The sequence below is a fragment of the Myxine glutinosa genome, chromosome 14, assembly GCF_964187855.1.
Source record: "Myxine glutinosa chromosome 14, kmMyxGlut1.1, whole genome shotgun sequence".
NCBI lineage: Eukaryota > Metazoa > Chordata > Myxini > Myxiniformes > Myxinidae > Myxine > Myxine glutinosa.
In genome coordinates, this window is record NC_136274.1 from 25,798,739 (window position 1) to 25,822,686 (window position 23,948).

Genomic DNA, 23,948 nt, shown 5'->3' on the forward strand with positions numbered 1-23,948 from the left:
CTAGATTTGAAAAGACCCTTTTCTCAAGACTGTGTGGGGTATGGTGTTCCATTAATTCCCCAGTTTCCAAAATAGTCAATGCCCAAAAGGCCTAAAGTATCAGCAGGTCATGATTTGAACCTCAGTGTGCTCTTAACAACACATATATAGGATGGAGATGAAGAGTAGCATGAAGCCTAACGAACTTTTCCGCAACGCCCTCCTCCAAACGTGATTTTTTTTTTTCAAGTTCTTCCTCAAAAAAAGATCCGTGTTGTGTCTGATGATGTGAGGAAAGCCAAAGGAGACCAAACGACATGTTTTTTCATTAATTCACGTTTAATACCTATACACGTAAATCGTTTATATTACACACCTACATTCCCCTTCTCCCGCTGGAAAAAACCGTTTTGACATTCGGTCAAAGGCTGCAATGTACAGTTCTGTTGGTCAGCTACTCCCACGGTAGCCTAACCCCATTTAAAAGAGAGCACAGCAAGAAAGCCGCTTTTACTCTGTACAGCGCGGAAAAGCGGCCGAGTGAAAATTAGCAGATTATTTTATTATTTTACAATGAGCTCCGGCGAGCTGCTCCTTTCTGCACACCAAGGTAGACGGAAATGGTTACTGAGACCCTAGGAGTGAACGACAGACGGGGGAGGGGTGGGGTGAGGGCAGGTTGTGGTATTGTGGTTGGGGGAGAAAATAAATGAATTAAAGAAAGATGACAAAGATCAGAAGATCGAGGGAAATATTCCAAGAAAGGAAAATGTGGACAAAATAAAAAAAACAATAATGGGACAAACGTCACAAAGCTATGTCATATCTTCAAAGTAGTGGTTCCGGGTGAAGGTGACTATATAGGTTCAGGAAGGAGAATCATAGAACTTGGTGAGCTGTAGAAAGGGAAGCTCGAGGCACATTCCAAGAAACTGAAAAAGCAAAATTCAACAAGCTCGGCTGAACACAACAGGGGAAGGAGAGTAACCATTTGGGAAGAAAGGAATGAATCGAGGGATTCAGATAAGACAACGTTCCTCAAGGATGCACCTGGTGGAACATTAATAAATAACACTGCATGAACGTCCGTGGGAAGCTCTTGCCGAACACCAGCAGGAAATAAAACAACCAGAACGTCCGAAGAGTTGGCGGGAGAAGGGATGGGTGAAACCAGTGCAGATGGTCTTGTGAAGTGGGAAGGCAGTGGCATGAAGAGGGCCCAGAGAGGCAGAGTTGAGGAGGGAGTTGGATAAGCTGGAAATTTGAGGAGGGTAATCTGAATGGAAGAGGTACGGCGAATAACATCACAGGTGACGAGTCATTGGGAAATTGAGAAATATTTGTGGAACAAAGTGTGGTATCCTGACCACAAGCCCATGAACTGCTGCTCAGGGACATCCCAAGCAGTGACGACTGCCACCCCCTCGCTCAATCCTTGCCATCCATCGTCCCTCACTGCCGTCCACTCCCTATGGATCAGGCAATCAAGAGCTGGCCACGGGGCTTTGCTGCACACAAACCCCTACCATTGGGGAGTCCTCGCGTTCAGACCCACGGCCCTCGGCCACAAACACAGCACCGGGCCTGCACTCCGCTCCAAACACCGCCGCACCACTACCATCTCCTACCATAGAAGGAGTCGAATAGGGAAACCCAAGTGTGGCCGTCCCTCCCGCAAGAAAGCCTCCGGTGGCTAACACTGTCCGCGTGCGGCCTTGTGGCCCGGCTCCAAGCGGGAGACCTAAGGAACCTGTCTGAGAACAGCCAAGCAACGTGGGGGGCTGGACATCGGTGAGGGGCTGCGGTGGTTGCGATTGTTGCAGCTTTGCCCCACGCTGATGCCTACGCTCTGTTCCATGCTGGTTCAACCCAGGAACCACAACTGGGTTTTGATGCTGAAAGTGGTGGTGATGGTGGTGGTGATGGTGGTGGCCATGATGGTTGTGATTTCGCACACCCAGCTCTGCGGTAGGCATTGGCGGTGGTGGGAGAAGGTGATTGTAGGCCGACGCCGATGCAGTATCTACTCCAAAGAGAGATGGCGGTGGAGGATGAGCAATTGCTGCATCACTCACAGGCCAAGATGCATGAGGATGGTAAATGGATGCCTGGGTGGGAGCGAATGGGTAAGGAAACCACAAAAATGTCAAGTTATTGGTTCAGCCCTGTGCAAAGTCATCAAACGAAGGTGTACCACCGAAAACTGAAAGTTCAGATTTGTCAAGCAATTTAGATTTGCAGCAGTAACTCCCAACCCCACCGCTTTCCTCGCCTGTACCCACTTGAGCTCCGTGTCCATCGTAGTCGGAAGCAATGGCTGTGTGGCCGGATGGCCGTGTGGCTCCGTTATGCCGGTGCTGGTGCAGAGCCGGGTCAGAGCGAGCCCTGTCAGAGTGCGATGAACCACTTGATCCACCTGTAAGGTGGACAGTGCAGCCACAACAATGGAGCATGGTTAAAGTTGCGAAATGAAACATGGGAGCAATTTATACAGTTGGAATATAGATAGGTAATGAAGTTCAAAAGTAACAAACAAATCCAGGCTCAGTTAAAAAGTGAAAACCTTCCATTTCCCCAACGGCATCATCTTAGACCATCAATTTGATTCAGACCATGTTACTCTACCATGGGCATGCTGCTCCGACTCTCCCAACAATGGACGGAGGCCCTCAATGTCAGCGATTATATCAGGGTGGTCTCTCTGGACATATCTCAAGCTTTCGATACAGTCTGACATCCCGCCTTGCTCTCCAAACTTTCTCCCTATGGCTTCCAAGGGCAACTCTACACATGGCTTACTGACGTCCTCTCCTGTCGTAGCCAATGTGTGGCACCCAACAGAATCCTTTCATCACCTCTTCCTGTCAATACTGGAGAGATGGAGGTGGAGGATGAGCCATTGGGTAATTCAGAAATATTTGTGCAGGAGAGAAAAGGAGTGTTGTTCTGAACTCTTCAGATCTTGATAGAATCACGAATTGGTCAAACACCTGGAATATTTATTTCGATCCTGACAAATCCCACATTCTCTCACTCTCTTTCTCTTTAAGTACAGTCAAGCATATCCTCCCATCAACTCTCTTGAGGAAGTGCAGTCACTCACTCTTCGGTCCATCCTTGACCTATCTGAACTCCTATCCACCTACAAGGCCTTCATACACAGCTAGCTGGATTACTGCTCCTCCGCTCTGGGCCGACTCCCCTGCTCACATCTTGCTCAGCCTCATGCCATGGAAACAAGCGTTACGCCTAGGTCCCCCGTTGGTGAAGTGATGTGAGTTGACAAAGTGGAAGACGCAAGGCGGCCATCTTGGATTTTGACATGGCGACCCAATTTTCAATAGCGTTCTTCCTTATGCTTCGATACACCCACACAAGATTAGAAGTTGGTACTTCGCTTATTTTTCAAGATATTCCGCTCACAAGGTTCAGACATATATATGGTGGCGGCCATCTTGGATTTTGACGTGGCGACCCAATTTGCAATGGCGTTCTTCCTTATGCCTCGATACACCCACACACCAGATTAGAAGTTGGTACTTCGCTTATTTTTCAAGATATTCCGCTCACAAGGTTCAACACACGCACACACGCACGCACACACGGACGGAGGGGAAAACCATAGTCCCCCTTTCGCTCCGCGGTGCGACGGGGGACAACAAAGGCCTTTAAGATTATTGCAATTTCATGTGAAGAAGCCGACTCCATGGGCCTACCACTTTACCCTCGCAGACAGGTCGGTTGTCTCTATCTTCTACCGCCTCTTTTCTGGCCTTGCACTTATTGCTCCTTCCATCTTTCTTTGTCTTTTCCAGGTTTCTGCATGGCTCCCATGGTACACAATCAACCCCCGTCTGGTGAAACTCCCAAAATCTAGAATCACTGCTCACCTCCACTCATTTGTTGCTCTTTTTCCCCCACCTGTGGAACCAAGTTCCACATTCCCTCAAATCTCATTCTTCCGTCCAGGTCTTCAAGACTTCTGTTCACCACCATTTCAGATCATCCCTCATCCAAAACCACGATCTTTACTACCGTCGTTAACCCATAACCCATCCAAGCCCACCTCCTTCCAAATTTTCAGTTTTTCCTTCCTGAGAGTTTTCTTCTGGATCCATGTTGTCCACCTCATGCGTCCTTCCTTACCCCTCATTCCTTCCCACACCCATTGTTTGTCCAAGTCTCTCTCTATTTTGTCCTTCAACCCTGCTGTTGGTATTCCACTCCCCCCCTCTCTTTCTCCTGTTCCTTGCATCCTGATCCATTCTGTCTTTTTGCTCCATGAGCCTTGACTGTGTATATACAAAAAAAGAAAAAAAAGTGGGCACGTTTTGTTAAATTCAGCTTTCCTTGCACCCCAACATCACAAAAAGGATCAGGAATAATCACAGAGCATAAAACAGACCGGACCTCAATATTCCCCTTTACATACCAGATGATGACGACGAGACTGTGGAACTGACGGTGGCTGTGGACGTGGCTGGCTCGATGGCTGGGCTGGTGGAAGCACTGTGACCCGTGTTCGTACCCTCATCCGTAGTCTTTTTGAAGAAGTTGTGCTGCAGTGCGTAGAAGGGTGTGATGCGGCTCTTGGGCTCCAGCTCCAGCATTCTGGCGATCAGGTCTTTGAATTTCAGATAATCAGCAGTACCGTGACCAGCCTCCCCAGCACGTCGGCCACCAGGACCACCGCTCTCAACACCTAAGATGTCGTGGAGGCGTCGAGAGCCGGGAGGCTTGTACTCCTGGATCACGCAAGTGAATAGGGCAAAATAAAACGAGGAAAACTCAAGATTGACAATATTGTCATATTGTCGGTGCCATGAGGTGCCACGAAAATAATTTCGGTGCCACGAGGTCAAAGGTCAGAGGTCAGAGGTCATGGTAGGTAAAAATCCTGTTACCGTGATAACTTATGAACCAATGATGGGATTCTGACCAAATTTGGTACAAGTGTGTATTATGATGCAAAGATGAACATATTTGATTTTGGGGTAAACAGGTCAAAGTCTGTAATAGGTCTATCCCCCCCATCCCAGCACCAAGGCATTATCGCACGATCAACTTCCGTAAGCTAAACGCTCTTTCACCTACCTCATTCTCATCCACCCTCTCTGAAAAAATGTCCACTTCTCCCTTCGTTGACCTCCACACCCCTTCTGACCTCACTGACTACTACAACCACACTCTCTCCTCCTGCCTTGACCAGCTTGCGCCTATAAAATCCAAAACAGTTTCTTTCACCCATTCTGCTCCCTGGTTTACCCCTGAACTCCGCCTGATGAAAACTCGTGCTCGCCAACTTGAAAGACTCCGCAATAAAACAGGTCTCACAATTCACTCCCAAGCCTACAAGGACCACCTACAACACTACAAAGATGCCCTCTCCCGCGCCCGCTCCACCTACTACTCTGAAATTATCCACTCTGGCTCTGGAAACCCAAAAGCACTCTTCTCTACAATAAACAAACTCCTCAGCCCCCTGGACACCACCACCCAGTCATTCACAGTAGACAACTGCATCTCCTTCCTTTCATTCTTCCAAAGCAAAATTGACAACATCTACAGCAGCTTAACCACCACCGCACCTGCTCCCCCTCAAACCACCTGCCCCCCCCCCCCCTTATCCTGCCAACCCCTGTCCCAGTTCTCCCCAGTCTCCCCTACTGACCTCTCTGAACTCCTCATAGGAATGAAAACTGCCACCTGCACTCTTGACCCCATCCCCTCCAGCTTTGTCAAGGCCTCCCTTCCTGCTCTCTCTCCACATATCACTGCAACAATAAACTCCTCCCTGTCTACAGGCATCGTCCCACCATCCCTCAAAATTGCTGCTGTTACCCCCATTCTGAAAAAACCTGGACTCAACCCTGACACCCTAAACAACTTCAGACCCATCTCCAACCTACCCTTTTGTCAAAAGTTTTGGAACGCGCTGTAGCCACTCAACTTAAACATCACCTCTCTGCCAATAACCTGTATGAAACATTCCAATCCGGGTTCCGCTCCAACCACAGTACTGAAACGGCTCTCCTCAAAATCACCAACGACCTTCTCCTCTCCTCTGACGCTGGAAACCTCAACATTCTCATCCTCCTCGACCTCAGCGCCACCTTTGACACCATCTGGACCATCCTCCTCACCATCCTCCTCCTCAAGGAGGAGCTGCTGTAGATCCTCCTCACCACCATCCTCCTCACCCGACTTGAAACCACCTTCAACATTACCGGCACTGCCCTCTCTTGGATCAAATCATACCTCTCCGACAGACGCCAGTTCATCTCCATCAATAACTGCAAATCCCCCACTGCTCCCCTCCCCCAAGGTTCAGTTCTTGGCCCCCTCCTCTTCATCCTGTACCTGTCCCCCCTTGGTCACTTAATCCGCTGTCATGGTCTCCAATTTCACTGCTTCGCCGATGACATCCAGCTTTTCATCTCCACCAAGTCCATCTCCACCGCCACCCACTCTATCCTGACAAACTGCATCACTGAAATAAAATCCTGGCTTCAAATCAACTTCCTCAAACTTAACTATGATAAATCTGAAATAATCATCATTGGCCCAAAAACGCTCACCAAATCCACCCATAACTTTGCCCTCAACATCGACGGTTTCCCAGTATCCACCTCCCCTCACATCCGGAATCTTGGCATCATCTTTGACCAAACCCTCTCCTTCGACAAATACACTAAACAGATCACAAAGACAGCCTTCTTTCACCTGAAAAACATCGCCCGTCTCCGTCCATCCCTCTCCTCCACGGCTGCAGAAACCCTCATCCACGCCTTCATCACCTCCCGTCTGGACTACTGCAACAGCCTCCTCTTTGGTTCACCCTCAATAATCACCAATAAACTCCAATACATTCAGAACTCCGCTGCCCGTCTACTCACCCATTCCCGGACCCGTGACCACATCACCCCCGTCCTTTACAAGCTTCACTGGCTCCCCATCCCCCAGAGAATCCAGTACAAAATCCTCCTCTTGACCTACAAAGCCCTCCATAACCTGGCCCCATCCTACCTAACTGACCTCCTCTCCAGACACACTCCCACCTGCAACCTCCGCTCTGCTGGTACCAACCTCCTGACCCCCCCCCCCCCCCCATGCGGACCAAATTCAGATCCTGGGGGGACAGGGCCTTCTCCATCGCTGCTCCCACCCTCTGGAACTCACTACCTCCCTCACACCATCAGAGACTCCTCCTCACTCACCACATTCAAAACATCACTCAAGACACACCTGTTCAACATTGCATTCAACATTTAACCCCTGACTATCTCTGTTCCTTCTCCTTCCTTTTGCTTTGATTATTTACCTGTTTATTTTTGTCTTTTTGCACTTGTTTTTTTGCACTCTGTCAAAGCGCCTTTGGGCTTCTTGAAAAGCGCTATATAAAATAAATGTATTATTATTATTATTATTATTATTATTATTATAACTTGAGAATGGCTGAAGGGATCCAATTAAAACTTGGTACAGGTATGTATAATGATGTGAAGATGAACTTTTTTGATTTTGGGGTCAAGAGGTCAAAAGTCAACGTCTGTAATAGGATATGACTTGAGAATGGCTGAAGGGATCCAATTCAAACTTGGTGCAGGTATGTATAATGATGTAAAGATGAACTTTTTCGATTTTGGGGTCAAGAGGTCAAAGGTAAACATCTGTAATCGGTCTATAACTTGAGAATGGCTGAAGGGATCCAATTCAAACGTGGTGAAGGTGTGTATACTGATGTAAAGATTAACTGATTAAATTTTGGGGTCAAGAGGTCAAATGTCAGACGTCTAGTCAAGTAAAAATTCTGTTACCGAGCTAACTTGTGAACCAGTCATGGGATTTTCACCAAACTTGGTATAATTATATATTATGATGCAAAGATAAACTGATTCGATTTTGGGGTCAAGAGGTCAAAGATAAAAGGTCATGTTAAGTTACAATAATTTCGTTACCGTGATAACTTAAGGGTGTAGTACTGCTGGTGAAAAATTGAGAAAACTATATAGTTACCTTTGAGAGGCCTTTACACAAAAACAAAGTCAAGTTAATATCTAATTTTCAGTTTTTCTTAAAAGATATAATCTTGGCTTTAACTCAGACCAGTTTCAACGCTTCTTTGTCATATTACATGCATATAATTTGCATAAATTAGACCATTAATAAAAAACAAGGAAAAACAAAGAACACATTTCTACTTCTATCTTCTATGTCACCTATCATTCTTTTCACACAAAACTTGGTACATGTATTATACATGTGTTACTCTACTACCTGATGAGGATTTTGTGAAATTATGTCAAATGTTCACTAATTAGCTAATTATGCCAATTACCAGATAAAACTTGGTTGTCCTTCAATAAATCCACAATGGCTACTCCTATAAACAAAAGCCTTCATCATTTTAAAGGAAGTGATATTCTGAATATCCTGTCCAAATTTCAGCCCAAAAGAATGATGCAAATTAAAGTTATAACAAATTTCATGCAAAATATTATATTTCTTGTAAATTACGTGTAAAGATAACAATAATTAGGGGTACTTCTATGACCTCTAATAGCATGATTCTTGTTTATAAGACTATAAGGAAACTGTTCAGCTTAAAAAAAAAAAAAAAATCACCTGTTCACCAGTGCTACACCCTTAAGAATGGCTGAAGGGAGTTTAGTCAAACTTGGTAGAAGTACGTAAAATGAGGTAAAGATGAAAAAACGGATTTTGGGGTCACGAGGTCAAAGGTCAAAGGTCATGTTAAGTAAAAATTATGTTGCTGCGCCAAACTCTTGATTATGATGTAAAGATGAACTGATTCGATTTTGGCATCAAAGTTGAGGAGTGAGGTGATTTTGTGACTTTGGTGACATCAGAAGTCATGTCACGTAAAAATGTGATAACTTAAGAACAGCAGAATGGATTTAAATCAAACTTGGTACAAGTATGTATAATGACGTAATAATGTGGGCGGAGGCATATCGGTCGACGTCGTGACATCGAAGAGTGTCGTTCTAGTTTTTACCTTGTATACAAATTTGGATTTGGCACTGGTTAAGGATGCACTCATTAGTGTTTTAGATAAAGTTTTTAACTCTTATAATACTCAGGTTTAATAAGTCTTTCTTTTCCAAGAAAAAAATATATGGGTTTTAAGTGTTTTGAAACAAAAATTAAAAGATGCTGTTAGTTTTATTTTGTTTAACACTTTTGTGTCTCTGCGTGGGAAAACATTTCAACAAATAAAAGGTATTCCAATGGGAGGGAACTGTAGCCCACTATTAGCAGATATTTTTCTTGCTTATTGTGAGTTTTCATTTGTGCAAAAGTTGGCGAAGAAGAAGTTCGGCTTAGCTAAAATGTTGTCTTCTACATGTCGTTATATTGATGATATTTGTGATTAATTATAAGTTATTTGATAGGCTGATTCATAGGATTTATCCAGAAAGCCGAGTAACAGATAAGAGTAGTAATGACGACAGTGTTGTGGCATATCTGGATGTGTTAGTTAGAGTTGGAAAAAATTGTTTTAGTACATATGTGTATCATAAAGTTGACTATTTTCGTTTTCTTATCGTCTTGTATACCTTTCCCTCTAGTAATGTACCGGTACTACGATGTACCGGTGTACCGGTCTAGTAATGTACTTGTATACCGGTTAAGATAGGCTACGATGTGTTTTCATCTCAGCTTAGTAGATTTGCTAGAATTTGTTCTGTGAAGGATGATTTTGTGGTTCGTGCTCAGAAGATGTATTCCATTATATTAGAGAGGGGTTATTGTGATAGTTTGATTAGGTCATTGTAATCTCGTTTAAGTTTGTTTGGTTTTCCTGTAAGAAGGTTGCCATTGCATTGGAAGTTGTGTAAAAAAATTGAATTAATAAAAATATATATATTTAATTAATCCATCAAACGGAAATGCATTATGAAAGGATTTAGCGGACCAGGAACCTCATTATAAATAGAGGGCCTGTGTATTGATTTGTGTACTGGTGGATTCCTGTGTGCGTTTTGTAGTAGCAAGTTCAACACCTGGTAAAGTAAGAAACAGTAAGGTATTTCTGGATAATGAATGGGTTAAAGGTTAAAGATATGGTTAAGGGTGTAGTACTGGTGAAAAATTGAGAAAACTACATAGGTACCTTTGAGAGGCCTTTACACAAAAACAAAGTCAAGTTAATATCTAATTTTCAGTTTTTCTTGAAAGATATAATCTTGGCTTTAACTCAGACCAGTTTCAACGCTTCTTTGTCATATTACATGCATATAATTTGCATAAATTAGACCGTCAATAAAAAACAAGGAAAAACAAAGAACACATTTCTACTTCTATCTTCTATGTCACCTGTCATTCTTTTCACACAAAACTTGGTACATGTATTATACATGTGTTACTCTACTACCTGATGAGGATTTTGTGAAATTATGTCAAATGTTCACTAATTAGCTAATTATGCCAATTACCAGATAAAACTTGGTTGTCCTTCAATAAATCCACAATGGCTACTCCTATAAACAAAAGCCTTCATCATTTTAAAGGAAGTGATATTCTGAATATCCTGTCCAAATTTCAGCCCAAAAGAATGATGCAAATTTAAAGTTACTAGGGCATGCCCGTACTATATATATATCTAAAATTATATCCCCCCCCCCCTCTATTTACATGAAATGGTTTGGTCCATTCGCAAAGCCAAAGCGAACGGCTTGCGAGTACGGTGACAATCCCCCCCCCTCTATTTACATGAAATGGTTTGGTCCAAAGCGAACGGCTTGCGAGTACGGTGACAATCCCCCCCCCTCTATTTACATGAAATGGTTTGGTCCAAAGCGAACGGCTTGCGGAGTTTGGTAAAGAAATCGCCATAGCGTGCACAAACGCGCAGGAAAGCGAAAGAATCGCAAATTAGTTTTAATTAGTTTTAAAACATAGTTTAACGGCAACATAGTTTGCCAACGTGAAATAAATGAATACGCTCTCAAATGTGCCGTCCGAGGCAGAGTCTGTTCGCCACGTTCGGCACACGTGATAGCTCGCTGCTCTCTGATTGGTTGAATCGTTTTTTGGACATAGCTCGGTAACTACTTCTCCGATTAATATGAAACCTTGAAAAGGCACATCCTCGGGTCCCCAGCAATATACCTGGCAAGTTTAAAGTATATCGGACCCGTGGTTGTCGAGAAACAGCGGTCACAGACATACAGAGATTACTGGAATTATAGATAGACTAGGGCATGCCCGTACTATATATATGCCCGTACTATATATCTATCTAAAATTATATCCCCCCCCTCTATTTACATGAAATGGTTTGGTCCATTCGCAACGCCAAAGCGAACGGCGAACGGCTTGCGAGTACAGTGACAATCCCCCCCCCTCTATTTACATGAAATGGTTTCGTCCATTCGCAACGACCACAGAACCCCCCCCTCTATTTACATGGAATGGTTTGGTCCATTCGCAACGCCGGCACACGCGATCGTTCGCTGCTCTCTGATTGGTTGAATCGTTTTTTGGACATAGCTCGGTAAGTAATTGTCCGATTAATATGAAACCTTGAAAAGGCACATCCTCGGGTCCCCAGCAATATACCTGGCAAGTTAAAAGTATATCGGACCCGTGGTTGTCGAGAAACAGCGGTCACAGACAGACAAACGTACAAACGTACAAACGTACAGACAGAGATTACTGGAATTATAGATAGATAACAAATTTCATGCAAAATATTATATTTCTTGTAAATTGCGTGTAAAGATAACAACAATTAGGGGTACTTCTATGACCTCTAATAGCATGGTTCTTGTTTATAAGACTATAAGGAAACTTCAGCTATTAAAAAAAAAAAAAAAAAAAAAAAAATCACCTGTTCACCAGTACTACACCCTTAAGTGTGCGCATGTGCATGTGTGTGGTTTCTTCTTCTCCACCTCTCCTTTCTTTTTATTTGTCGACTAACAAAGGTACCCGGCATTGCAGGGTAACACAGAGTTGTTTCATGATGGGAATATGAAGGGAGGAGGGGGGGGGGAGGAAGGGTTGAGGGCTCTATGGCTCTAAGACATCCAACCCATGCCTTCCTGTGCATATAAACATACATCGAAGAATATAACTCAAAGTTGTGTAACAAAAGTCATCTATAATCTAATAATCATCGATAATGTAGTCATCTATAATCCATCATATATAATGTCATCAATTATTAAAAATAAATTAAAAACATCGAAGAATATCTATAGTGATATATAATGTCATCAATTACACCGCTTGTGACTATCGCCATGGATTACAAATATTGGTTGATAAGGAATGGCTTGCTTTTATGCCATTATCTTGTGAGGCTCCATATATGCCACAAGGCCAGACATAACAGCGGTGAACGAAGGAGCATTTATGTTATGTAATCTGTAATACAAAATAGATTTCGCGCTCTCTTTTAAAGACATCAGAACTTTAGATTATATACTTTGATTCATTCATTCATCCGTGAGAGGGCATTTGTGGAAAATCACATTATATAATGCTTAAAATCGCTCGAAGCTCCTAATATGAAAACTATAGCACTTACAATAGTGATGTATACAGCGATTTGTAGGTATGAAGATCAGACATTCGATGATATGTGAGGAAAATGAAAACATAAATTTTGAGGGCTTAATTGTGCAGAAACTGTTGCGGCCTGTTCCAAGGAAAGGCGTTTTTGAGCGGGCCGAAAAAGCATAACACCCCTGCAAAGGATAATGGACTGACCAAGGATAAGCCCATTTTTGTTCCAATTAAATAGGCCGTTAATTATCTTCAAGAAAAGTGTTTTAACACACCCAAATACCCAGTTTTCATTCATGCACTCCCTTAGAGTTCAATAAGTATGTATGCAAAGTTTGGGGTTGCTTGGTTTCATGGTTCTGGAGTTATGGAGGAGACTGACTGACTGACTGACTGGTGGACACACAATCTCTTTTATTATTACAGATGGAGGGGTGAACTCTTGAAATTAGTTTTTCAAAGGTTCACTTGACTGCCCCAGGATGGGTTTGAGGTTAGAAGAGAGGCAGATGAAACCCAAATCCTTTCCAGGTTCCTCTTGATACTCCAATGCTCTATTTGGTCAGTTATTTTATTCCATTCAGTTTGTGTGCAGCTTGTTCACACACACGTCCTTTGCTTCCTCCCCTTGATGTCACACTAACTCTGATGTCGGCGTTTCCCCCCCCCCCCCCCCTTCCATTTTGTTCCCTTCCTTTCTGCTCTAGCTCTTCCACGAGCCTCAATCGTGTATATATATAAAAAAAGGAAATATTAATAACAGAAATGGAATAGGAAGAGGGAGAGAATGGGAACAAAATTCTAAATGGAAAAGAAGAATAAATGTTAGCCGGTTAAGCGTAGCTCCTAGAAACGTACCCTTTTCCCATCCTTGGCTCGTCTAACTGTCCAAGAGCCATCGGGCAAGCGCTCAAAATACTTCCGCGCCTTTGGGGCCTGCTCTAGCATGTGTGATGGTGGGATGCCGAGCACTTCCACAATCTTGTTCATCTGATCAACCTGCGAAAAGCAAGGGGTCCAGCAAATGAAGACCATGAGAACAGGATTGTCGTGAGGTAACTATGTGACCCAACACAGCAGAGAGTGAGACAAGAGTAAACAAAGCCCTACCTCATTGGATCCACTGAAAAGGGGTTCCCCAGTGTGCATCTCCACGAGGATGCAGCCTAGGGACCACATGTCGATTGCAAGATCGTACGGAACACCCAGCAGCACCTCAGGAGAGCGGTAGAACCGACTCTGGATGTACTGGTATATCTGAAGGCAAATTGACACACATCACCCAACAATAACCAATTGAGAAATCAACTTCATCTTGTTGATAAAACAATAATTCACTCTGAACACCAATCGGCAATACTACGTTTTGATTACGGAAATGCCGTTTTGCTATACCCAGAAAACCTCTCTCGGTATCCAACTAATTACAGTATTATATCCCCATAATGGTAGCTCCTTCTCTGTATGCTCACCCTCTGGCCTAATTGACAGGAACTTCCAAAGTCTACGATCTTGATGGCGGAGCGTTTGGGGTTGCACAGCAGAATATTCTCAGGCTTGAGGTCGCAGTGGATGACGGAGAGCTCGGGCGTGGCGAGGAACAACAGTGCTGTGCACATCTGCTGCGCAAACTTGCGCGTGAGGTTCAGTGACACGCCTCGGAAGTTGGTGTTCCTCAGAAGGTCGTACAGGTTGTACGAAAGGAGCTCAAAGACTAGGCACAGGTGATTGCGGAACATGAAGTGTCGCTTGAGGTGGACTGCATTCGGGATGGGTGGGTGATGATAGAACAGAAGTTTATTTCAGGATAATTATTTTCCTAATAATAAGGTTACTATCAACTTTAATGTTGGTAATAAAATTAAAATGAGTTCAACGAGGTTCAACGAGGGAGTTGCCAACCTGTGGTTGTTTGTCCATGCTCTATCATTTTTATATGCTGAGTGACAAGCAAGGAAGAAGCACGTACTCAGAGCAGACGCTCTAACCATTACCATTGAGTCTGGTTAATTAATGCAACTAGATGGTATTCATTAGAAAACTTACCCTGCGCAGTCAACTTGGTGTGAGCCAACTCTTCTGTTTTTGAACGTTTCTTTTTTTTTTGACCCAATATGGCTGCCAGACCACGTGAGCGATGACATCATAAATTTAAATTCTCTAAATAATTGTTGCATAGATCATGCACAATAAATTTCAAACTGATCAGACTAAGCGTTGTCCCTGTCGAATGACGTCATAATTATGGCACCAATGACGTCATCGTTAACAACACCTATTCCCCATATGGAGTTATTTACAATGAGACACGTTTCAATTTTTTCCACAGAGCGGTTTTGGAGATATAGAGGTGCAACCTTTTTTGGTTTTTCCAAGATGGCGCCTGTAACACATGACCTATGACGTCATGATTATCATTAAAATATTCTAAAGGAGGCACTCCTAGATGGTGAAAATTTCGTGTCCATCAGACCAACAGTTGCTGAAAAAAAAGTAATAATGATCGGATGGATAAGTGTTGTATTTGTCGAATTATGACATCATAACGAAGGCACCGATGACATCATCATTAACATATCTTATTCCCCATGGGGAGTCGGTGACAATGAGCCAGGTCTCAATTTTTTTCCATGGAGTGGTTTCAAAGACATAGAGGTGCGAATTTTTTCAAAGATGGCGCCTGTACCATGTGACCTATGACGTCATAATAATCATTAAAATATTATACAGGAGGAGGCCCTCCTATGGTGAAAATTTCGTGTCAATCGGACCAAGAATGGCAGAGAAAAAAATTCATACCGATTGAATCAAGCGTTGTACTTGTCGAATTATGACGTCATAATTAAAGTCCTGATGACATCATCATTAACACATCTTATTCCCCAAGCGGTGTACTTGACAATGAGCCATGTTTCAGTTTTTTTCCCATGGAGCGGCTTCAGAGATATCGAGGTGCAACCTTTTTTCGATTTTTCCAAGATGGCGCCTATACCACGTGACCTATGATGTCATAATTATCATTTTAAAAATACCACAGGAGGCGCCACTCATATTCTGAAAATTTCATGCCAGTCGGACTAAGTTGCAGAGGATTTTTTTTTTCATACTGATCAGATCAAGCATTGTACTTGTCTAATTATGACGTCATAATTAAGGCAACCGATGACATCATCATCAACATATCTTATTCCCCATGGTGAGTACTTGACAATGAGCCACGTTTCCATTTTTTCCATTGAGCGGTTTGGGATATATAGTGGTGTAACGTTTTTCCAAGATGGAGCCTGTACCACGTGACCTACGACGTCATAATAATCATTAAAATATTCCACAGGAGGATGCCCTCCTATGGTGAAATTTTCATGTCAATCGGACCAACGGTTGCCAAGAAAATGGATTTTTAAAATGCAGACACGGCACACATACGTACAATGCATTCAGAAAGTATTCAAACCCCTTCACTTTTTTCACATTTTGTTGTGTTGCAGCCTTATGCTGAAATCGTTTAAATTCGTTTTTTCCCTCATCAATCTACACTCAATACCCCATAATGACAAAGAGAAAACATGATTTTAGAAAGTTTTGCAAATTTATTAAAAATAAAAAACTTGAAATATCACATTTACATAAGTATTCAGACCCTTTGCTATGACACTTGAAATTTAGCTCAGGTGCCTCCCATTTCTCATGATCATCTTTGAGTTGTTTCTACACCTTGATTGGAGTCCACCTGTGGTAAATACAATTGATTGGACATGATTTGGAAAGGCACACACCTGTCTATCCAAGGTGGGCTCACAACTGACAATGCATATCAGAGCAAAAACCAAGCAATGAGGTCGAAGGAACTGCCTGCAGAGCTCAGAGACAGGATTGTGTCGACGGACAGATCTGGGGAAGCCTACAAAAAAAAATCTCTGCTGCATTGAAGGTTCCCAAGAGCACAGTGGCCTCCATAATTCTTAAATTGAATAAGCCTGGAACAACCAGGACTCTTCCTAGAGCTGGCCGCCTGGCCAAACTGAGCAATCGGGGTGAAAGGGCCTTGGTAAGAGAGGTGACCAAGAACCCGATGGTCACTCTGGCTGAGCTCCAGAGATCCTGTGTGGAGATGGGAGAAACTTCCAGAGCAACACTCCACCGATCTGGGCTTTATGGCAGAGTGGCCAGACGGAAGCCTCTCCTCAGTGAAAGACACTTGAAAGCCCACAGAATCTTGTTTCTCACAGTCTGAGAGTCCTTTAAGTGCTTTTTTGCAAAGTCCAAGCGGGCTTTCATGTGTCTTTCACTGAGGAGAGGCTTCCGTCTGGCCACTCTGCCATAAAGCCCAGATCGGTGGAGTGTTGGTTGCAGTGATGGTTGTCCTTCTGGAAGTTTCTCCAATCTCCACACAGGATCTCTGGAGCTCAGCCAGAGTGACCATCGGGTTCTTGGTCACCTCTATTACCAAGGCCCTTCTCCCCCGATTGCTCAGTTTGGCCGGGCGGCCAGCTCTAGGAAGAGTCCTAGTTGTTCCAAACTTCTTCCATTTAAGAATTATATGGAGGCCACTGTGCTCTTGGGAACCTTCAATGCAGCAGAAATTTTTTTGTAGGCTTCACCAGATCTGTGCCTCGACACAATCCTGTCTCTGAGCTCTGCAGGCAATTCCTTCAACCTCATGGCTTGGTTTTTGCTCTGATGTGCATTGTCAGCTATGAGACCTTATATAGACAGGAGTGTGCCTTTCCAAATCATGTCCAACCAATTGAATTTACCCCAAGTGGACTCCAATCAAGGTGTAGAAACATCTCAAAGATGATCAAGAGAAATGGGAGGCACCTGAGCTAAATTTCAAGTGTCATAGCAAAGGGTCTGAATACTTATGTAAATGTGATATTTAATTTTTTTATTTTTAATAAATTTGCAAAACTTTCTAAAATCCTGTTTTCTCTTTGTCATTATGGGGTATTGAGTGCAGATTGATGAGGGAAAAATGAATTTAAACGATTTCAGCATAAGGCTGCAACAAACAAAATGTGCAAAAAGTGAAGGGGTCTGAATACTTTCTGAATGCACTGTACGTAACTGAATGCTTAACCCCGCTTTTCGCCTCGCAAGCACAGGGTAATAACATCTTGGCTTACACAATGAAACCAATTTCAGGTCAAGAAACCCTTTACATTCAAGCAGTTTGACTTGGCTTCAGGTTTACAAAAAAACAAAAACAAAGTAGTTCAGAGTTATCCTTAAGCAGGAATCTAATGGAAAGGAAGGTACATCATTCCATTTAGCATTGGAACCACACTTAAGTACCATGAGGTAGGAAACGACAAGATAAATTGGCAAGAATATTGCGAGGTGTTCATCATCGACCTGTGAGCGAAATAACGTTTATTGAGTTTCTTTTTGTTGCTGGCTTAGGATTCCTAAAGAAAGGTCACATCTTTTTCTTTTTTACATTTGTGGACAAACAGTTCAAAAGAGGCTGAATTGCTTGGAACTTACCGATATAGTACTTCATATCAGTGTCGTGTTTGTTCATTAGCTCCAGCAAGCGGACCTCAATCTGTGCCTGGTTCAGGAAGGCCTTTTTATTCTTGATTATCTTGATCGCCACCCACTCCTGTTCATGGTGGTCGTACGCCTTCACCACCTGCACAAGGAACATCTGCGCTCTGCCAAAGATCTACGACCGTTTTAACTACCGAAAGGAACTGCTGTCATCACTGATCATTCACCTGTCCGAACGAGCCCTTTCCGATGAGCGAGTCGATCTCGTATCGCTCCATCCATTTCTCCCCATTTTTGACAATGTAGTCGTAGCTATCGTCGTCATAGCCATCATTGTAGATTTTTCGCTCCTTTTTGTGGCTCGAGTCCTCGCCCTGCTGTTGCGCCCGTCGCTTCTTCTTGGCATAGTACACCTTGAATGCACAATGCACAGTAATCACATTGATGTGCACGCAAGTCGTTATGCATACGAGTTCAGTACATTTACCCACACTCGCCACCATCGCCAAAGAAGCAAACAAAACCTGACGCCAGCAACAATCGCAGGAGTGGTTGTACCTCATTTATATGCTTGTACGTTTTGATGAGGTCCACAGAAAGCTTGCGAAGCGGAGCACTTGCTGGCTCCCTGAATTTCAAAGGAATCCGACGCTGAAGGATAGTCATGTCCGGAAAGACCTTAAAAAGCAAGAAAATGCAACCGTGATCAATGGATTGCTTACACTCTCACAGCACCCAATCGTCAACTTTTACTTAACGATGCAACCCCAACCTTGTCTTTGTGTTTGTAACCTCGCCAGATGTCACAAGCGAATTGCAGGAGTATCTTCACTATAATAATAATAATAATAATACATTTATTTTATATAGCGCTTTTCAAGAAGCCCAAAGGCACTTTGACAGAGTACAAAAAACAAGTGCAAAAAGACAAAAATCAATAGGTAAATAGTCAAAGCAAAAGGAAGGAGAAGGAGAAGAGATAGTCAGGGGTTAAATGCTGTGGGTTAAATGTTGAATGCAGTGTTGAACAGGTGGGTCTTGAGTGATGTTTTGAATGTGGTGAGTGAGGTGGAGTCTCTGATGGTGTGAGGTAGTGAGTTCCAGAGGGTGGGAGCAGCGATGGAGAAGGCCCTGTCCCCCCAGGATCTGAATTTGGTTTGCATGGGGGGGGGGGGGGGGGGTCAGGAGGTTAGTACCAGCAGAGCGGAGGTTGTGGGTGGGAGTGTGTCTGGAGAGGAGGTCAGCCAGGTAGGATGGGGCCAGGTTATGGAGGGTTTTGTAGGTCAAGAGGAGGATTTTGTACTGGATTCTCTGGGGGATGGGGAGCCAGTGAAGCTTGTAAAGGACGGGGGTGATGTGGTCACGGGTCCGGGAATGGGTGAGTAGACGGGCAGTGGAGTTCTGAATGTATTGGAGTTTATTGGTGATTATTGAGGGTGAACCATAGAGGAGGCTGTTGCTGTAGTCCAGACGGGAGGTGATGAAGGCGTGGATGAGGGTTTCTGCAGCCATGGAGGAGAGGGATGGACGGAGACGGGCGATGTTTTTCAGGTGAAAAAAGGCTGTCTTTGTGATTTGTTTAGTGTATTTGTCGAAGGAGAGGGTTTGGTCAAAGATGATGCCAAGATTCCGGATGTGAGGGGAGGTGGATACTGGGAAACCGTCGATGTTGAGGGCAAAGTTATGGGTGGATTTGGTGAGCGTTTTTGGGCCAATGATGATTATTTCAGACTAGCAGAAGTACCCGGCATTGCCGGGCGGGGGAGGGGAGGGGAACGGGGGGGAGGGGAGGGGAACGGGGGGGAGGGGAGGGGAGGGGAACGGGGGGGGGGAACGGGGGGGAGGGGAGGGGAGGGAAGGGGAACGGGGGGGAGGGGAGGGGAGGGGAACGGGGGGGAGGGGAGGGGAACGGGGGGGAGGGGAGAAGAGTGGGAGGGGGGAGGTGAGGGGGAGAGGGGAGAAGAGGGGGGGATGGGGAGGGTGAGGGAGGAGAGGGGGAGGGGAGGGAGGAGAGGGGGAGGGGAGGAGGGAGGGGGGAGGGGAGGAGGGAGGGGGGAGGGGAGGGGGGGGAGGGGAGGGGAGGAGGGAGGGGGAGGGGAGGGGGGAGGGGGGAAGAGGGGAGGAGGGAGGGGATGGGGAGGGTGAGGGATGGGAGGGTGAGGGATGGGAGGGTGAGGGATGGGAGGGTGAGGGATGGGAGGGTGAGGGATGGGGAGGGGTGGGAGGGGGGAGGGGGGGTGGGAAGGGGGAGGGGTTGGGAGGGGGGAGGGGGAGGGGTGGGAGGGGGGAGGGGGAGGGGTGGGAGGGGTTGGGAGGGGGGAGGGGGAGGGGTGGGAGGGGGATGGGGAGGGGGAAAAGGGAGGGGAGGGGGGAGGGGGAAAAGGGAGGAGGAGGGGGAAAATGGAGGGGGAGGGGAGAAGGGGAGGGGGGAGGGGAGAAGGGGAGGGGTAGGGTGGAGGGGGTAGGGTGGAGGGGGGAGGGTGGAGGGGGGAGGGTGAAGGGGAAGGGAAGGGGATGGCCAGTCAACAACGACGTTGCAGTTCTCATGGTCGGAGAGCAGCACAACAATCGGACATAGTCCTGCATATTCGCAACAGCACGAAGCGGATTTTGGAAGCTCACTCGGACAAAAGCCTCGCACAAATTACACCGTGAAGGCCCAATGGTCATGTCTATGCCACAAATCACGGGCGCACTGAATTGAAAATATATAGAACGCTCATACTCCGTGAAAAGTGAAGCCGCCGTGTCGCCATCTTGGTCAGCACGACTCGACGAACTCGCTTCGCGGATCTCGTTTTGTGGGGCAAGAAACTGCTCCAATCGGTTACGGAAGGGTTGTGGAAAGACGTTTCACAGCTGTTTCAAAGACGTCTTTCATTCATATCGCACAAAATCGATACAAAACACGATCGCATAAAAGGTGAAGTGAAGAAGACGTAACCAACCGGTTACGGAAGGGTTGTGGAAAGACGTTTCACAGCTGTTTCAAAGACGTCTTTAATTCATATCGCACAAAATCGATACAAAACACGATCGCATAAAAGGTGAAGTGAAGAAAACGTAACCAATCGGTTACGGAAGGGTTGTGGAAAGACGTTTCACAGCTGTTTCAAAGACGTCTAATTCATATCGCACAAAATCGATACAAAACACGATCGCATAAAAGGTGAAGTGACGTGATGTAACATCACGTGATCGCTCTGAGCGGCGGGAATGGACATCACGTGATCGCTCTGAGCGAATCAGCGAGCTGCTCTGGAACCGGCTGAGATTAGCGGGTACTTCGCTGAAATGCGCTGAGGTAAATATGAATAAAAAATATGGATCGTCAAATATTTTGAGTTCGGCCATGTTCGTCCCATGCTCAATGGCCATGTCTATGTCAAATATCAAGCACGTAAGCCTCTCCGTTTAGGAGTCTATCGGTAACGTAACGTAGCATCACTCACTCTCACACACACACACACACACACACACTCACTCTCACACACACACACACACACACACACACACACACACACACACACACACACACACACACACACACACACACACACACACACACACACACACACACACACACACACACACACACAGTGTTTTATATAAATATAGATTTATCATAGTTAAGTTTGAGGAAGTTGATTTGAAGCCAGGATTTTATTTCAGTGATGCAGTTTGTCAGGATAGAGTGGGTGGCGGTGGAGATGGACTTGGTGGAGATGAAAAGCTGGATGTCATCGGCGAAGCAGTGGAATTGGAGACCATGATGGTGGATTAAGTGACCAAGGGGGGACAGGTACAGTATGAAGAGGAGGGGCCGAGAACTGAACCTTGGGGGACACCTTGGGGGAGGGGAGCAGTGGGGGATTTGCAGTTATTGATGGAGATGAACTGGCGTCTGTCAGAGAAGTATGATTTGATCCAAGAGAGGGCATTGCCGGTAATGTTAAAGGTGGTTTCAAGTCGGGTGAGGAGGATGGTGTGATTGATGGTGTCAAAGGCGGCGCTGAGGTCGAGGAGGATGAGAATGTTGAGGTTGCCAGCGTCAGAGGAGAGGAGAAGGTCGTTGGTGATTTTGAGGAGAGCAGTTTCAGTACTGTGGTTGGAGCGGAATCCGGATTGGAATGTTTCATACAGGTTATTGGCAGAGAGGTGATGTTTGAGTTGAGTGGCTACAGCGCGTTCCAAAACTTTTGACAGAAAGGGTAGGTTGGAGATGGGTCTGAAGTTATTTAGGGTGTCAGGGTTGAGTCCAGGTTTTTTTCAGAATGGGAGTAACAGCAGCAATTTTGAGGGATGGTGGGACGATGCCTGTAGACAGGGAGGAGTTTATTGTTGCAGTGATAAGTGGAGAGAGAGCAGGAAGGGAGGTCTTGACAAAGCTGGAGGGGATGGGGTCAAGAGTGCAGGTGGCAGTTTTCATTCCTATGAGGAGTTCAGAGAGGTCAGTAGGGGAGACTGGGGAGAATTGAGACAGGGGTTGCCAGGATAAGGGGGGGGCAGGTGGTTTGAGGGGGAGCGGGTGCGGTGGTGGTTAAGCTGTTGTAGATGTTGTCAATTTTGCATTGGAAGAATGAAAGGAAGGAGATGCAGTTGTCTACTGTGAATGACTGGGTGGTGGTGTTCAGGGGGCTGAGGAGTTTGTTTATTGTAGAGAAGAGTGCTTTTGGGTTTCCGGAGCCAGAGTGGATAATTTGAGAGTAGTAGGCGGAGCGGGCACGGGAGAGGGCATCTTTGTAGTGCTGTAGGTGGTCCTTGTAGGCTTGGGAGTGAATTGTGAGACCTGTTTTATTGCGGAGTCTTTCAAGTTGGCGAGCACGAGTTTTCATCAGGTGGAGTTCAGGGGTAAACCAGGGAGCAGAATGGGTGAAAGAAACTGTTTTGGTTTTCATAGGCGCAAGCTGGTCAAGGCAGGAGGAGAGAGTGTGGTTGTAGTAGTCAGTGAGGTCAGAAGGGGTGTGGAGGTCAACGAAGGGAGAAGTGGGTTTCTTTCCAACGAAGGGAGAAGTGGGAAGTGGGTCACTACTCCTTTCCAATCTATCAGATGAAATATGCAAGGATGACAGAGCACACGTAAAATTAACCCGATTCAGTCACTTGGGACGCATCAACTTCCAGGTCGTCATGCATAGAGAAAGCCCGTTGTCGTGCACGGTGCCCTGTGCTGTCTGAATGACCAATAGATCATTGGTGTATGGAACATTATTTATGGGATCACAGTTCAGTTACCACTGTTACAACCGCATAACTCAAGTGGTGGTTGTTCAGGACCACCAAATGGAAAACATCGGAGACTACTTTTCAAATGTAGACATTTTGGTCGATTGTGTGACCAGATGTACTAAATGTGAAAGCGACACCAGAGATATCTCATTATAAACTCAACTCAATCTCCTGCCAGTACTTTTCAAGAACCGGTTAAAAGTGCGTCGCTCTTTCCTCGGTTGTTTTATTTTTACCCCAAGAGCGTATAGCACAAATCAGGGGAAAGCAATTCGTGCACACTGTCTTCATCTACCTGTCAGTCTATGATTGTGGAACTACTTCATTTCAATTGACTTATATACTTTGAATGCTATAGAACGATATTTTGAACACTTGGCATGTTTGCACTTTCAAAAACTTTCAGTTCAGCAATACTGTACTCTGGCAAAAGTGCACGCCGTCTCGACCAATCAAATTTGCCACTCATACTCCGAGGGCAGAGGAACATCAATATTCAGACAAAATAGCGGCACCCCGCAATGCAACTTCTGAGCACAGAGGAGATACACGTGGTAAAGTATCCATGCTTCCTGGTTGTTGTTCTTTATCATACATGAGATTTCAATCTTTTTGGGGCTGGCAAACAGGCTACCAGAAGGTCAACGTCTTGATTTTAAAAGGGGGGTGGTAAGGGGGTAACCCTGCCCATGTCCTTTTCCTCAAGGCTG

General features: G+C 45.1%; 1 protein-coding gene across 8 annotated transcripts in view; it reads right to left on the reverse strand.

The window, feature by feature from the left end:
• Window positions 1-297: 297 nt before the first annotated feature.
• The window catches only part of DYRK1A (dual specificity tyrosine phosphorylation regulated kinase 1A), an 87,016-nt gene continuing 63,365 nt past the window's right edge, over window positions 298-23,948 (reverse strand). For all 8 annotated transcript variants that reach the window (XM_078768518.1, XM_078768520.1, XM_078768523.1 and 5 more), the window contains 9 exons: window positions 18,568-18,687; window positions 18,237-18,422; window positions 18,004-18,151; window positions 13,989-14,275; window positions 13,627-13,773; window positions 13,375-13,515; window positions 4,412-4,724; window positions 2,262-2,395; window positions 298-2,087 (listed from right to left, as the gene is read on the reverse strand). In XM_078768518.1, the coding sequence (XP_078624644.1) occupies window positions 1,464-2,087; window positions 2,262-2,395; window positions 4,412-4,724; window positions 13,375-13,515; window positions 13,627-13,773; window positions 13,989-14,275; window positions 18,004-18,151; window positions 18,237-18,422; window positions 18,568-18,687 (2,100 nt within the window). In that variant the 3' untranslated portion in view covers window positions 298-1,463. The remainder of the gene's footprint in view (window positions 2,088-2,261; window positions 2,396-4,411; window positions 4,725-13,374; window positions 13,516-13,626; window positions 13,774-13,988; window positions 14,276-18,003; window positions 18,152-18,236; window positions 18,423-18,567; window positions 18,688-23,948) is intronic.